At 53.4% G+C, this 14,918-nt stretch overlaps 8 protein-coding genes across 8 annotated transcripts; 4 read left to right on the top strand and 4 right to left on the bottom strand.

Moving 5' to 3' along the window:
• Nucleotides 1-21: 21 nt before the first annotated feature.
• On the bottom strand, nucleotides 22-423 carry BO95DRAFT_429259 (uncharacterized protein; the record flags this gene model as incomplete). The annotated part of the gene is made up of 2 exons (XM_025584885.1): nucleotides 22-197; nucleotides 258-423. The coding sequence occupies 2 exons, from the start codon at nucleotides 421-423 to the stop codon at nucleotides 22-24; spliced, it is 342 nt and encodes a 113-aa protein (XP_025445180.1).
• A 2,572-nt stretch (nucleotides 424-2,995) lies between these two features.
• On the top strand, nucleotides 2,996-3,886 carry BO95DRAFT_44339 (uncharacterized protein). Its single transcript, XM_025586659.1, has 2 exons — nucleotides 2,996-3,718; nucleotides 3,771-3,886. The coding sequence occupies exon 1, from the start codon at nucleotides 3,146-3,148 to the stop codon at nucleotides 3,608-3,610; it is 465 nt and encodes a 154-aa protein (XP_025445179.1). The 5' UTR covers nucleotides 2,996-3,145; the 3' UTR covers nucleotides 3,611-3,718; nucleotides 3,771-3,886.
• Nucleotides 3,887-5,010: 1,124 nt separating this feature from the next.
• BO95DRAFT_450918 (FAD-binding oxidoreductase) lies at nucleotides 5,011-6,634 on the bottom strand (the record flags this gene model as incomplete). The annotated part of the gene is made up of 6 exons (XM_025588050.1): nucleotides 5,011-5,038; nucleotides 5,117-5,161; nucleotides 5,241-5,565; nucleotides 5,621-5,864; nucleotides 5,894-6,249; nucleotides 6,304-6,634. The coding sequence occupies 6 exons, from the start codon at nucleotides 6,632-6,634 to the stop codon at nucleotides 5,011-5,013; spliced, it is 1,329 nt and encodes a 442-aa protein (XP_025445178.1).
• A 550-nt stretch (nucleotides 6,635-7,184) lies between these two features.
• Nucleotides 7,185-8,034, top strand: BO95DRAFT_407804 (phosphoribulokinase/uridine kinase family protein; the record flags this gene model as incomplete). The annotated part of the gene is given in 3 exon segments (XM_025584081.1): nucleotides 7,185-7,260; nucleotides 7,326-7,451; nucleotides 7,465-8,034. The coding sequence occupies 2 exon segments, from the start codon at nucleotides 7,326-7,328 to the stop codon at nucleotides 8,032-8,034; spliced, it is 696 nt and encodes a 231-aa protein (XP_025445177.1). The 5' UTR covers nucleotides 7,185-7,260.
• Nucleotides 8,035-8,136: 102 nt separating this feature from the next.
• On the bottom strand, nucleotides 8,137-8,807 carry BO95DRAFT_450916 (GFA family protein; the record flags this gene model as incomplete). Its single annotated transcript, XM_025588049.1, has 4 exons — nucleotides 8,137-8,168; nucleotides 8,228-8,348; nucleotides 8,423-8,584; nucleotides 8,700-8,807. 4 exons carry the CDS (start codon nucleotides 8,805-8,807, stop codon nucleotides 8,137-8,139), a joined length of 423 nt encoding a protein of 140 aa, XP_025445176.1.
• Nucleotides 8,808-9,513: 706 nt separating this feature from the next.
• BO95DRAFT_356384 (translation initiation factor eIF-2B subunit family protein) lies at nucleotides 9,514-11,266 on the top strand (the record flags this gene model as incomplete). The annotated part of the gene is made up of 2 exons (XM_025582300.1): nucleotides 9,514-9,674; nucleotides 9,727-11,266. 2 exons carry the CDS (start codon nucleotides 9,514-9,516, stop codon nucleotides 11,264-11,266), a joined length of 1,701 nt encoding a protein of 566 aa, XP_025445175.1.
• Nucleotides 11,267-11,834: 568 nt separating this feature from the next.
• Nucleotides 11,835-12,734, bottom strand: BO95DRAFT_356267 (alpha/beta hydrolase; the record flags this gene model as incomplete). Its single annotated transcript, XM_025582294.1, has 2 exons — nucleotides 11,835-12,233; nucleotides 12,288-12,734. The coding sequence occupies 2 exons, from the start codon at nucleotides 12,732-12,734 to the stop codon at nucleotides 11,835-11,837; spliced, it is 846 nt and encodes a 281-aa protein (XP_025445174.1).
• Nucleotides 12,735-13,367: 633 nt separating this feature from the next.
• On the top strand, nucleotides 13,368-14,760 carry BO95DRAFT_356498 (uncharacterized protein; the record flags this gene model as incomplete). Its single annotated transcript, XM_025582309.1, has 5 exons — nucleotides 13,368-13,520; nucleotides 13,591-13,627; nucleotides 13,683-13,750; nucleotides 13,818-14,191; nucleotides 14,331-14,760. 5 exons carry the CDS (start codon nucleotides 13,368-13,370, stop codon nucleotides 14,758-14,760), a joined length of 1,062 nt encoding a protein of 353 aa, XP_025445173.1.
• Between the last annotated feature and the right edge of the window lie 158 nt (nucleotides 14,761-14,918).

The following is a 14,918-nucleotide window of genomic DNA, read 5'->3' as shown; positions in this document are numbered from 1 at the left end:
GATCCCATTCTTACACCCTACCTAGACACTCACCCACCAAGGACCGAGCCAGCCATCCATAGCCTCGTTGTAGTAAATCTCATCAACACCATCATCGTCCTCCTCGTCCTCCTCGCCCTCGTCCTCCTCGCCCTCGTCCTCCCCATCCTCATCGTCCTCATCGTACGCATATTCGACGAACAAGTCTTCGAGGTTAACTGACACCGGCAATGAACGCAATGCACGTTTGGCAGGGCCAGGAAAAGGTCATCACGTACAGGTAACAGTAGTTCCTTGGGTAGGTGCCGCCGCCGCCGCAGCAGCAGCAACGGCAGCAGAGGTAAGAGGGTCAGTGGCCTCCACCAGCTTGGCCAGGTCAGCCTCGGTGATTTCGTCGCCGGGCTCGCGGGTGTGCAGGGGAATGTTTTCGATCTGTCCGGACATTTTGTGCTGGTCTCAGAGGGGTTTGAGTTGCCACAGAGTGAGAGAGGTCAAGGGCAGGGCAGGTGGTATAGAAAAAGTTGAAGGCACTGGAAGTTAAAGGGAGGTCGGTTACTAGCCAGAGGAGAGATACGTCTCTGCTCTCGCGGGATTGTCTATTTATAAATGTCTTGTCCACTGTCGAGATGCCCGTCTAAGAACATAAGTCCTTGACATTAACATGAAATGCTAAAACGCAATGAAGCAGGTTCATTTGGACGGTGGGAGGTCTAGACCACCAGCTCAAGCAACACTCTCGCCTCAGGAAAGAAAAACGTGTGGCCTTGGTTGGAAGACCGACAAGCCCTTTTTCTCACAAATTGATTGATGGCGTATAATAGCCAGGGATGTTATATCGACAGACACATTGGACAATTCGCCGCCACCACAAAGATTCAAAGCTCAGCCACCAGCCACAAGACCAAAGATGCAACCCGCTGTATCACATGCTCATCAAACAGATAAAACCAGAAACAAGAATCCGCGTTAACGTGGCTCTGGTTTTCCTGATCTCTGGTGTGGTGAGGCTTCCACAAGTTTCCAATCTGGAGACCACGGGACCCCAAGGTAAATCGAACGGCGTGCTGGGTCCTAAGGGCTTCGTATCCTCCATGATGGATGCTGCCTCTAAGTTGCAGAAAGGCTCGGCCCGCCTGTGGACATCGTGGTCAGTCAAACAGACAATTCTCTCAGAGTCGCAGCACACCCACCCCAGTGGAAGGCTATCATGGTGCTATCTGGAGTTGACAGCAGATATCCGATGGTATCCATCAAAGTGAAGGAGTCGTGAGCCTCAGCAGACGTGCGGCCCAGGCGCCTTCTCGCAGAGCGTTTGCGACCGTGTCCCTGGGTTGGCTCCTGGTCGGGTTCGCCCAGGGCAGGACTGACTTCTTCTTTCGGTTCGGAAGCGTGCATGACTGCGACGGACGGTCGACCGTTGGATGCGAAGGCTTCTTTCTCAATTGGCGATAAACTTGTATTTGGCACGAGCAATGTGTACGCACAGTTAGGAAGGGGTCAGGGGACAGATCTTGCCATTCAGGATAGTGTTCGATCTGCGGACCCCCTCTCTAAGCTTCTCTGAGTTGTGGACTGTGCGGACAATTCGCAGTCATCGTGTGGGCGCATAGCATCTTTAAGTGTTCTTTGGGGCTGCTGGCTCCTCAGGGGACGATGCAGGCAAGGCCGAAACTCGGCAGAAGACACGCGAGCAGCCTGAGCCGCTTTTACCGGAACGGCGCTGCGGGTAGTCTGCGCGCTGCAGACGAGCTGACAAGTCATCCACCATGGAGACAACTCGACCGAAGGAAAAACTCAATCAGGCATGAGGGAGGGGATTGAAGGAGGGGAAGAATGTCTGTAGGTGCAAGAGGCTGCCGCCATCCATGTTTGCTATTGGCTTTTAAGCTTTTGACAGAAGCTCCTTGCTTCTTGCGTCCACGGAATCACATCGGAAAATTCGAACCCGGCCTGCATTTCTGCCTGTCGAAACTAGAGATCTCTCGGGAGTACTTCTAGCACAAAAGACTGGACTTGGGAAGTCTCTGAGTTGAAGAGTGGGAAGGTCTGAGGGATCAAGCATGCGAAAACCAGGATCGAGTGCCCTGCTCGATGGAAAGATCTCCCGGTCGCAGTGGAACAAAATCGATGCTCGGGTGTTGCCGAGATGGATTACTCTAGTGGTAATCGATTGTTGATCGTGCGACTGGATGAGTCAACTGTGTTTCTGGGTCAAGGGTCAGATGATTCTGGTCGATCGCTTGGCAATGTGAGGTATCATACAGGTATACAGGTACGGGCGGAGTGGATGCGAGTGGTGTTGCAGATCGCTGTCAGACGTGGCCCACTTGTTAGTGGGTTAGTGGTTGCCTCGACAGTTTTGGCGGTTGTGGTATCAATGAATGAATCGTCCAGGAGAAGAAAGAAGAGAGGGACAAGTGCAGGTGGGGTAAAACACACCGATGCCTGAACACACTGCAGTTGCCAGTGCCCCCTTGTCCTCCTGCCCTAACCTCCAAACACACCGACTGATATGTAGGAATGTACGGAGTACATTGCAGAGTACTTACAATTTCTGGAAAATACCAAGGGGATACTCAGTCTACAGTCAACCCCGGACGGATATCTCGGTCAATAATCGAGTCATTCATAATTACATGGTGCCATGCATCAAACCTCAAATCAAGGCGCTGCCCGGAAGGAACAGGACCAGGAAATAGTAACCGGTTCCGCTCGTGTGTCACTTCGGTCATTTCGGCGGATTCCCAACAGCCAAAGACCCCGTTTTATTTGTTCGTCCCCCGCCCGCTCGAGCCTGACGTCAGGTCAATCCCAAGGCTCACACTCCAATCATCGTTCCAAACCCATGGAATGGAGGGGGATTGAAAGAGCCCGTGCTCGTGAGTTGGAGTAAATCGGCCAGGGCGGAGCGGAGGGAATGTCCACCTCTCCAGCAATGACAACAACCCCTTGATTCATTACTTACTACTGGGTATCCGTAGTCCATAAAAATTCCCCGTCTCCCATGCGATGGTCTGACAGTTGTCTGACTCTGACACTTGTCACCCTCGTGGTGTTGCCAACGGTGCCATAAGTTACCGACTTTCGCCAGCAAAACCTCCCTACCTACCTCCCCACCTACTTGCAAGAATCGAATGATCACAGAACCCCCGAGCCAGCAGCCATCATGACCGACACCGCCATCACGCGTCTCCAGAACCACCTGAGGTGCGATCTCGCACGCAAGAATCGCATCGGACGAGCATGCGTTCTCAAGCGCTTCTCCCAGTGGCTGTGGTCGGTATGGATGATCGACAGCCCCCAGACTTCGGCGCGTCGCGTCGAATGCACCGGTCGCACCGAACCCACGAACTATATATGTTCGACCACAAAGGCCCCCGTCTATACACTCCCTGCACCTGAACAGCCAGTCCACGCCCCCCCGCAGCAAGACCAACCGTGCCAGCCCTGCAAGGCCTGCAAGGCCTGGGGCGTGCCGTGCGACCAAGTGCGCCCCCGCTGTTCGCACTGTTTAGATCAACAGATCCTTTGTTTCTATGTAGCCCCGACCCGGAAATCCACCAGAAAGTCCACCAGATCGACGAAACCGAGCCAAGTCGTGGATCCAACCCCGCGATTGCACGAACCTTGATCAGAGACCGATGACTGCATGAGGCAGCCTATGAAAGACGTCGGTTTCCCCGCACACGACAAGAAAACGTGGGACACGCGGGGGAACATCAACCCAATGATATGGCAGGTACTTGAAGCACCCTTCCATTTTGATTTGGCGGCCGATTATAACTCTCTAGTGCCATAACGCATCAGATGAAAGCCATCCGTGTTTAACTGGCTTAATTTGGCACATAAGGAGAAAATAAGATATCTGTCCATGATGAAGACCGGTCCGTGCAGTCAGATACATCAACGAAAATAGCTTCATATGCTGTACAAAGTCATGTGAGATGAGCTTATCTGTCAGAACCCCCCAAGATATTGGTCTGTCCATGATAAATAAACATGATGTTTGAATTTTAATGAAGCTCATGAATGAAATATTATAAGGGGGGATATTCTTATGGCAGTCTTATCAAACCCAGTCAGGTCGATGCATAAGAGAAATAGACACTTAGTAGCAGACGTAGAGTTCTCTCACAAAACGGAACAGAAGAAGAATGACAAGCAACAAGTAAGGAGTAAGCCTTGACCTTCAGCTCCTTGACTAAGACCAACAAGATAATGAGACGAACAAGAAAAGCGGTTATCATGAAAGACGAACCCACAGGATTTACTGTGGTAGTTAAACCGGGCTATACGATATTGTTCTAGCAAATAATCATGATAAGAAATATCGGTTGCTAAGATCTCTTCTTACTTCATTAAGCGTCACCAGTTTCTTGAGTTAGAATATGATATATATATAAAATATATAACCTCTGATGGTTATACAGTCATATCCTTAGTACTAGCTTACCTCAAGCCTACCCTACCACGTATGTAAACCAATTCATTAGCCCTATCTAGCTGCCAGGCGGGTTTCATAACATGGAACTGTTTCTTCACTGCTAGAACCTTGCCCGTGCACCCATCCTTTTCTTAATGGCCGGATTTTATGCTTTACCATTGACCTGTTCAAGCGATCTCTATATTGAGCTAGTTGGGGGTTTGAGAGTCGTGACGAATGAGCTTCACCAGATACATACAAGCTACTGTGCCAGAGAAATGGATCTAAGCTAATGGGAATGGAATGTTTAGCTAATCGGTGCTTGCAGAGCAAGCTCATTACACCAAGACAATAAAAGTCGCAAGTACCTACACAAAAGGCTTAATGTGCATAAAGTGAGACCTTTCGGAGGTTCATATTATCTAGTTCCATTGCGGATCCCCAGGATATCTCGGGACCGTGCCGTTGCCGTGCTAAGTAGGGAGTCCGACTTTTTTTATACCTCTACGCACTCAAGGTCTAGGAAACATTGGTAATGGATACGAGTTAATACTAGTACTTCCTCGCTTATGATGCAACGCCAGGATCCCGAGCTCTATTTGGTATGTTCACCGATCAAAGACCTTCCCGGGGTTCCTGCAGTAAAAGAAGTGTACAGGTCAGTTACCACTTCAATTTAGAAAAGTTAATCACGGCCAGAGGAGAAGATCATACAGAATCCAATGGGGGTCCAGAATTCCTTTCAGGATTTTCTGTTTACTGGTCGTAACGTTAACAAAGCTCCTCGGTCTGCCCTTTATATCGAACCAGCACCGCATTCGTGCGTTGGGCTTTGGACTATGCCAGGGTACAATGTATCATAAATGAGATAGTTTTATCGCCAAGCTCTTGTTCAAGGGCTTCCTTTTTGCCAAAACCGATACCATGCTCACCAGTACAGGTGCCGTCCATGCCTATGGCTCGACTGACCATATTTTTCACGGCTGTTTTGGCCTTCTTGCACTCCTCTGGACTTGTACCGTCGCATGTGATATTTTCGTGGAAATTGCCGTCGCCGACGTGGCCCTTCACGCATGCATTAAGACTCAAGGCGGCTGCTTCTTCTTTGCTCGCAACGATAATGTCGGCTAGACGGCTTAATGGGACAGCGACATCAGTGTTCCCTACATTGACGAGATCGATTTAGCGGTCTTCACATAAGGACGACGGATATCCAACTCCACTGATACAATTCTTCGCCATCCTTCCGGAGGGCGAGCAGTGAATATAATGACTCTTTCCTGGCAGACCACAGAAGCTTCTGTTCATGCTCGGTGTGAGCAAACTCGAAGTCCTCAGAACCGTGGGATTCGGTGATTTCGCGAACTCTCTGAATCGTCTCGTCCAACATCAGTTTCGAGCCCGCAAATTTCAAAAACAGGGTGGGTTTTTCTTTCCAGACACGTGGTCGAGTGATCCCGCCCTCGTTAACAATGCGCATCTGGGTCTCACATCCATAAGCTCGAGCGCCGCCACGGGAATACCTCTGCGGATGACCTTGGTGGCCGCTGAAACGGCATCATGAATTGTATTGAAGGGAACGACTGCAACAGAATAATTTTCGGGTATGACAGCCAGTTTCAGTGCCGCTTCGGTGATGATGCCCAGCGTACCCTCGGAGCCGACAAACAGTCCGGTGAGGTTATATCCGGCACTACACGTACGCGGCCGTTGGCGAGTCTTCACCATGGTGCCGTCGGCAAGTACAACGGTCAAATTGATAACCCAGTCACGCATGGTACCGTAGCAGACTGCATTCGTGCCCGAGCAATTGGTGCTGATCATGCCGCCAATCTTGGCACTGGGTGCTGTGAAGATCACTAGCATCAATAGACAGATATGAGTTTCACCGGAGCTACAACCTGGATCCATACGGAAGAAAAGGCCACTGCCCATCTGCTTCAGTTTGTCATTCAAGTCTACGCACTGAACGCTAGGTTGAACAATCACATCCATATCTGTCTCATGAATCTGAATGATTTGGTCCATGTAAACGAAATCCATGCTCACACCACCAAACGGTGCTGCCGTACGGCCCTCTAGACTACTACCGCCGCTATACGGGATAAGGGGTACTCGCCATTTATGGCAGATTCTGGCAATTGTGCTGACTTGTTCTGTGCTGCGTGGATAAGCAACAGCGACAGGCAGTGTATCAAGCTTGACGGAAGACCACTCAGAGAATCCGTGCATTTTGGGGTCCTCATCATCCGTCGAGTGGTTCCCTAACTTATTTTAATGGAAAGCCCTGTAGATTGTAGCTTCCAGGTCTCCTTCTAGGTCTCATATTTTTGGCTATGGGATAACTCAAAATCACGAGCCAGATAGATACTTAAGGAACGATGTGTCCTGGATCCTTTCCCATAGCTTCTATGATATACAATGAAACCTTGTCTGACCCATTTGCATTAGCCCTCACTCTCATACTGAACGTTTGTGTCTGAGGAGGCAACTGTTTTTGAAATCCACAGTAAACACGTATGACTGGGCCATTAGGTAATGTTACAGGGCTCCCACATGTCTATTAATCATAACCATGCTTACACGATCTTGTTTCCCTTGATGCATAGTTACTTCACAGGAGCATACGTTCAACGAAAGAAGAAGTTCCTCAGAAAGCTGGAATGCCGAAGTCTAGCCATGTTGCCACGCACGAGGTCACTTTGGACATCGGAGCACTGTGAACCGATCCCCCTCCCAATGGTTTAACATGGCTATCGAGCAAATTTCGTGCGATATGTCGATGGCTCTCAAGGAGGGCAGTCTGTGTCTTCTCTGCATACCCAGGTGTTGCTGGCGAACGGGTCTGTTGAACAGACGTATGGAAATCACCCCATCCGGACTCTAATATCCTCACCAAATTATAACTGACATTCTGGCCTAGATGGAAGCCGAATACGCTAAGATTGCGGACATCCTCCGCCAGAAAGCCCGCTCTCACCACAAAAAAAGGCTCCTCGTAGCTATCGCTGGCATTCCGGGCTCGGGAAAAACAACCACTGCAGCGGCAGTCGCTCGCTCAGCTTCTGCGATCTACTTCTCCCGCTCTGGCCCCGGCGCTTCTGTCCATGGACGGCTTCCATCTCTCGCGGGCTGTCCTAGACATGCTCCCCAACCGAGAAGAGGCTTATCTCCGTCGCGGTGCGCCCTGGACGTTCGATGCATCCCGTTTCGTTGCCGTTGTCCGACAGCTACGCCAGTGGGCAGACCTAGACCCTCAAGCTAACCTAAGTGTCGAACTGCAAACCATCTATGCGCCCTCATTTGACCACGAGGCGAAAGACCCCGTGGAGGACGGCGTTGTCATCACCCCAGACACGTCCGTCGTCATCATCGAAGGCAACTATTGCCTGCTGAACGAACAAATATGGCGCGAGGTCGCGCAGCTAGTTGATTATCGCATCTTTGTCGACACAGACCTACAAGAGGCCCGCCGGCGTGTCGCCAAGCGGCACGTTCAGGCCGGGATTGAGGCCCCTCTCGACGCGGGGCTCCGTCGGGTGGACAGCAACGACTCCCTCAATGCTCTGATCATTCAGGACAAGCTGATTACTCCCGACTTGGTGGTGCGAAGTGTAATAGAAAATGCATAACATTTCGCAAATAATTCACATTTCTCACTGAAGGCTACAAAATACACGCACCCCCCCACCCCCCCATCAAGAAACAATTATATCCTAGACCGTAACCCGACATTACTCCTTGATCTTCTGCTTGTGAAAAACATCTACTAAATTAGCCTCTCTCCCACATCACATCCCAGAAGGGGGTATACCCGCAACTCACCAGGAATCTCCGGCATCCAATTCGCTCGACTCTCACAGAAGAACTCCCCCTTCGGCGGCAGAACCTCGGGGTCATCCAACGTCCCCACGCAGATATAACGAAAATCATTCTTCACCGCATCCTAGCCATTCCCCAGAGACATTAGCATGCGTAGCCCAGACAGATCCCAGCAATTAGTGGACGCGAAGAACGTACCCCATATTCGAGAATAAAGCTTCCACAATCCCCGCAGAACTCCCGATGGATGGTCGATCCCGAACCATTGTCCCCGACGAATTCCTTCGGTTGGCCGGATTTGAGCGTGAGCGCGTCTTTGGGGACCTTGGCTGTTAGACCGTAGTTGGTGCCGAATGCTTTCTGTGATGAGCACCATGGCCCCATCGCCGTCAGTGTTAGCCCGTGGTTTTTTGGGGTGGGGAAGGGACTTTGGGGGATAGGGTTGGAGGTATAAGGAAAGTAGAGGAGCTCGAACCTTGCAGCTGCTGCAATGGCAGAGAGAGGTGCGGGCGTCGTCCGGGGAGGAGAGCGAGAGGTCATAGGTGATGTTGCGGCAGTAGCAGGAGCCGGGATAGGTGGGCATTCTGGCGGCTGAGCTGTGGAATTGCGAGGTATGAATGGAAGGGAAGTGTGGTCGTTGTCCTTGCCAGTGTCTTGTAGTGTTTAAAGTATAGGTGGTGGAGGGAAAGTGGCTGTGGTTGTTGTTCTCGTTCATACACTTGTTGTATACAGCGCGAGGCCGGGCTGCTTGCCGAATGTTGACGTCATGTGCAGCAGCAGCAGCCGCTGTTGTTGTCCATCGCCGCCAGCCATTCTCCCTCCCACCACCACCTCCTCTTCCTCCTGCTCTTGTCACTCCCCGCATCAGCCCCGTCGAACTGGGGCCTGTCGCTTTGTACTTGTACATACTGCTCAATGGCGTGGTCCTAGCTTTCTGTCATACTCGGGAAGCTGCGTTTCTCGTCTTTCTTTATGCACAGTCGTTCGTTTGTTCTCGCCCCCCCTCCCGTGGCGTGATGTGACTATGACACACCAAACGCCCGCGATCATCCGACTGTTCGCGTGGGGATTTATACCTCTGTTTCTTGCCTCTCGGCTCTCTGGCTCTACTCCACTTGATTCCGTCAACCCAACGGAGTGAACTTTGGCAGCAATTCGACGGGGGGTGTTTCCCGCGCCCGCACTCTCTCTTATCTACAGAGTCAGACCCAAACCCGCTTCCATGAGTGTACACCCAACATTTCTATACTACGTTCGACTATAATTTTATCCACGTTATCCTCAACACGATGACAACATCCCCACCACCGTATCACCAACCTCCCGGCGACCAATCTCAATCTCAGCCTCTCGAAAAGCGCGCCGTCGTCTCATCCTTCATCTTCAATTTTAAGGATGGGAACCCGCTCGTAGCGCTGTTCAAACGCAGCGACAAAGTGAGAACATATCGGTTTGTCTCCTGATCGCCTTGGGTAGAAGTGCACATCTAAGAGTCAAATCAGTGGCCACCTTGCCCCAATATCCGGCAGCATATCGTCCGACGACCGCGACCCGCTCGCAACCGCCTGGCGCGAACTCTCCGAAGAAACAGGTCTCACTTCCTCTAACCTCACGCATTGGCGCACCGGAAAGCCATTCACATTCAGTGATCCGTCAGCCGGACGCGAGTGGACTGTGCATCCGTTCGGCTTCCTATACAACGCAAACACGCCTAAAGAATCAACAGCAAATGAAGAAGAACCGTCCTTCAAGACCGACTGGGAGCATACAGGCTGGGAATGGCACCCGCCATCCGCGATCCTCAATGAAGAGCTCTCGCCCACCGTGCCTCGACTTAAGGACAGTTTCCGCCGCGTATGGTTCGAAGGCGATCTCCGCAGTGAACGCGCTGGCAATATCCTCGCCACGGGACTAGAGCGTCTCCGCAATGACCACGAAAGCGGCTCGCAGGAGCTCACGACCATCGCGCTGATGATCTTCCGCGACTTCCTCGTCCAGACCCAGAACGGGATGGACGCCCGATGGTGGGCCAACGTGCGCATGGCGGCGTGGCACATCATCAAGAACGGACGGGAGAGCATGGGCGCCGCGACGATGAACGCGCTCGTCGCCGTGCTCGCCGAACTCGACGATATCCTTCACCACGACGAAAACCACAACCACAGCCCTGGCCCTAATAACAACCACTCCGACGAGCAAAAGTGGGAGCGCATGCTCGCGGTGCTGGACCACCACCTCGCCAGTCGCAAGAGCCGGGCAACGCAGGTCAAAGACGCTTTCACCCACTACATCCGGTACCACTTCCTGCACCATGGCGAGCCGCGGGACAAGCTCACGATCCTGACGGTATCGGCAAGCTCGACGATCCGCGACAGCATCCTGGACGCGTACGCTTCGCTGGACATCCACCTGTTGGAGCTGCGGGTGCTGGAATCCCGGCCCCTTTTCGAGGGCGCCAGCATCGCCTCGTCGCTGATCTCCAACTTCAAGTCGCGGTTCGCGGACACCCCCCACAAGAACCTGCGGGTCAAGGTGTACACGGACGCGTCGGCCGCCATCGCCGCCGCCGGGGTGGATCTGCTGCTGCTCGGGGCGGACCGCCTGTCCGCCACGCGGGGGGTCAGCAACAAGACCGGCTCGCTGCCCGCCGCTCTGTGCACGCGGCACGTCAGCCCGGACGCCCAGATTGTCGTCCTCAGCGACCTCGAGAAGATCAACGGCGCCCCCAGCGTCATCGACGACGACAAGCACGAGGGCAACTCCCCGCTCGAGGTCATGACCACCTGGCGCAGCGACGGCGTCAAGGGCGTCGGCGTGTTGGAGGAGGGCATGAAAGCCGCGGCTGGCCCCGGCAGTTCCAAAAAGCACGACCCGGGCAACTCCGCTGCCACCGTCGACGTGGAAAACATCTACTTCGAATGGGTGCCCCTGCACATGGTCGATGCCTTCGTCAGCGAAGAGGGCGTCATGGACGAGGGCCGCATCCGCGAGAAGTCCGAACAGCTCGGGAACAAGGTCGATAAGTTCTTCCTTGACTTATAGGGCAAGGGCTCGGCTCAATAAATAGAGATATCGACCCTGATTTGCATTGGGAGAAGACGGTTTTTAGTTCTTCTATTCTGCCCATTTTCCCACCCTTTTCTTTCCTTCTTTTCTTCTACCAGAGATGTGGGGTCATGCAACACGACTACACCATACCATCCAGGGCAATTCTGGCATTCCACCTTAGCGCATAGTGAGATTACATAGTGCAGTCATCCTGGTATCAATTCTAATCCAATACAACAATTCCATGCTATAAGTCCATCCCCGCTCGAGTCATTTTCACCCCCTGCACAACTTCATTTAAAAGCTACAACATTGTTTCCCCCCAACAACAGCCGAGATATCCCGCTGGGATCTGATAGGGTCAACCCCAAAATCACGGCGGGACAATGCTGGAGCAAGAGACAAAGAAACCGGTAGCACTATCTACAGTAACCCAAAATGATTGGCCCCCTCGCCCCTGTCAATAGCCCTACCCTTGCACGGACTAATGGTACTATATGTATCTTACCAGGATATAAGTTATATCCCTCCACCCTGGTCGGAGACCACTATACTATCTAGCTCATAACTGACTAGCGCGGTTAGTCACACCAGGAGCGCCAGCGCCAGCACCAGCACCAGTCTTCTCTAACCCCCCTTGCAACGCCAGCTCCAGCCCGTCGGCCACATGCTCCGGCACACTCAGAAACGCCGAGTGCGATGCGTCCACGTGATAGCGGCCGGGGTTGCCCAGGGTGTGGGCGAAGGCCTCCTGCGCGGCCAGGGGCAGCGCCTGGTCTTGGTCGCAGAAAAGGTAGAAGGCGGGGATCTCGCGCCAGGGTTCGTGGAGGGCTGGCTCGAGGAAGGAGGGCTTGGGGTGGCGGTGCAGGTTGGCGATGGCGCGGCGCTGGGCGTCAGGGGTCAGGTCATGGTAGAAGATCCTCTCGGGCTGGGTGGTGTAGACGTATCCGTCGTCGGGGGTCTGCATTGTTGGTGGACGAGTGTTAACCGACGGCTGTTGTTTATGCAACAGAACGTTTGCGATAAATGGAAGGGGGCCACTTGCTGTGAAACTCATCCAAGGCTCCCACTTCCCTCCCAGCATCTCGAAGAGGGACTTGCCCTCGGGCGCGACGAAGGCCGCCATCCATACCACCTGGATCACGCCCCCGGGTTGACCTGCGCGGGCCCGAGGCGCGTAGCCGAGACCCTCGACGGCGCCCGCGGCGACGATCCCGCCATAGGAATGGGCGACTACCACGATCGGACGTGCCTGGTCGGCTAGACCCCGGAGAACCCTCCTGGTGTGGGCGATGTCGGCATGGAGACCGATTGATGGATCGGCCGCGCCGACGGACTGGTTCGCAACGGCCTCGGACTCGTAACCTCGCTGCCGTAATACAGCGCGGATGATGTCGAAGGTATCTGGGGTGTGCCATGCACCGGGCACGAAGACGAAGATGGGCTTTGTTTGGACAGTCATTGTGATTGTGGATATTCGGATGCTTTTATCACTTTTGGGTCATTCTTTGATTCTCTGGCCCTTTCTGCGGGCCTGGACAGTGTACTTATAGCGAGGAGCGAAGACTGACTATGGGGACATCGGGTCTCGGCCAAAGGGGAGGGAGGGGGAAAGCGGAGATTGTATGGCGTTCATTTAAATTGTTTAGATTGTTGTCCAAAGATAGGCCGCAGTTTCCCCCCGGACGGTAGGCTAACGGCCGCTGTCAGACCCACAGGCGGGCCTGTCGCCGAGACACGATGTACAATCGGCAGTCGCACCATCTTGGAGGTCCCGTACTAGGACTATAGTGGTCCATCTAAACTGACTGGGGTCTAGCGAAGGACTGGTCGCGGAACGGAGGTTGTCCGCCGCCCACCATGACACTCTGTGTTGTTGGTGGCCACTAGGCAAACAGAAGTACTGGCTGACAGTGACTTGGGAATGCACTGTACTCCCCTGCCAGGAGCACCTAAGAGCACAAAGGAACTTTCGAGACTATGGGCCCCTATTCCCTTATTCTGGACATTTCCCGCTTCTTTAAAGCATCAGCCATGATTGAATTGAGCTTGTTCGAGCCGTTGGGCAAGTCTGTGGACAGCAATGGCATCGACGATGGATGTCAACGAGAACCGCCAGCGTGAAAACCGAGTGCTTTGCATTTTCATGACCGCCCTAGGCTTGCTCTTCGTGATCTTGCGACTTCTAGCGCGGTGGAAGAAGGGCTTATCGGTTGGACCGGACGATTATACCATACTGTTGTCAATGGTGAATTCGAACTCGAATGCTTCGAACTTATTACTTCACCACTAACTTGGCTCTGGCTCGCCGAGTGTAGGTATTTCTCTGCGCAATCTGCGGTCTCAATTTGGCCAGTAAGAACTCCACAGCTCAGGGCTCCAATGCTTCCTCTCGCCTGATGATTGTCAGTGATTCACTATGGAATGGGCCGACACGCAGACGCCCTGCCGACCGAGAACGTCATAAAGATCTCCAAGGTGTGATCCAGCCACGCCATGTGCATAGCACCAGAGCCCAGCTATGCAATAACTGATGCACCCACAGCTGCTCGTGGTTTACGAATGCGTCTATTGCACAACCGTGGGCATCATCAAGGTCTCCATCCTCCTCATGTACGCGCGGATCTTTCCAACGCGGAACTTCCGCATCGCTTCTCTCGTCCTCGGCAGCATCGCAGTCTGCTGGGTCATGGCAATCATCTGTGTGAGCGTGTTTCAGTGCGCTCCGATCGCGAAGGCCTGGGACCAGCGGCTCCCAGGCAGCTGCATCAACCTGAAGGGATCGTTCATCGGCAACGCAGTCCCGAACATTGTGACTGATGTGGCGATCCTCTCATTACCAGTGCGTGTAGTCTGGGGTCTGCACGCCTCCCTTACGCATCGACTGTCGGTGATCGCCGTATTCCTGCTGGGCAGTTTGTGGGTTTCTCCCTTCCATCTGCCTCCGCCTTACCTCCCTCTATCTACTCCGCGCCGAACGCTGTCAAGTTCGCGCCGTCTTAGCGCCTCAGGGTATCGAGTTAGTAGCTGTCCAAGAACTGACACATGCACACCACAGCGTTGTGTTCACCAGCGCCTACCGCTTCTCCACGCTCTTCCAGTTCGAACCAGCCGACACCCCCTGGACACTTGCCACGGCCAACACATGGTGTCTCATCGAGTGCGCAAGTGGGATCATCTCCGCCTGTCTCCCGACCCTGCGGCCGCTGTTTGTGGCGCTCTCGTCCAAATTCGCCAGCAGCGTGGGAGGAGGCTCGCGCGGACGATCGGTCGAGAATGGCATCAAGGACTCCGAGCTCCAGAGCTTAGATGCCCTCAACCCCACATTGCGGCCGCCTGGCGAGCACCTATCCAGACAGCTTGTGTTGATGGATGTAAGCCAGCGGGATAACGCTTACGGGGATGAGGTGCCGCTGAATACAATCCGAGTACAGCGCGAGATCACTTGGCAGGAGACGAGGGACATCCATCCGCGAGAACGTAAATGATGAGATTGTGTGTCTATGAGCAAAATGCGTTCACCATGGGACTCGGGCTGTATCAACGAGTAGTATGTATCTTGGCTAGATGAGTGGACAGTGAGGAGGGGTGAGCGCCAGGCAGGCGAACAGGAGCGCTTTCTCGCTTAGGAGGAACCATGGGGCAT

The sequence above is a fragment of the Aspergillus brunneoviolaceus genome (assembly GCF_003184695.1).
Source record: "Aspergillus brunneoviolaceus CBS 621.78 unplaced genomic scaffold BO95scaffold_13, whole genome shotgun sequence".
NCBI lineage: Eukaryota > Fungi > Ascomycota > Eurotiomycetes > Eurotiales > Aspergillaceae > Aspergillus > Aspergillus brunneoviolaceus.
This window is presented reverse-complemented; position numbering and strand designations above follow the sequence as displayed.

What these genes read in the sequence shown, in the direction of transcription:
- BO95DRAFT_44339 (XM_025586659.1), top strand. Translation starts at nt 3,146, where the DNA reads ATGACCGACACCGCCATCACGCGTCTCCAGAACCACCTGAGGTGCGAT.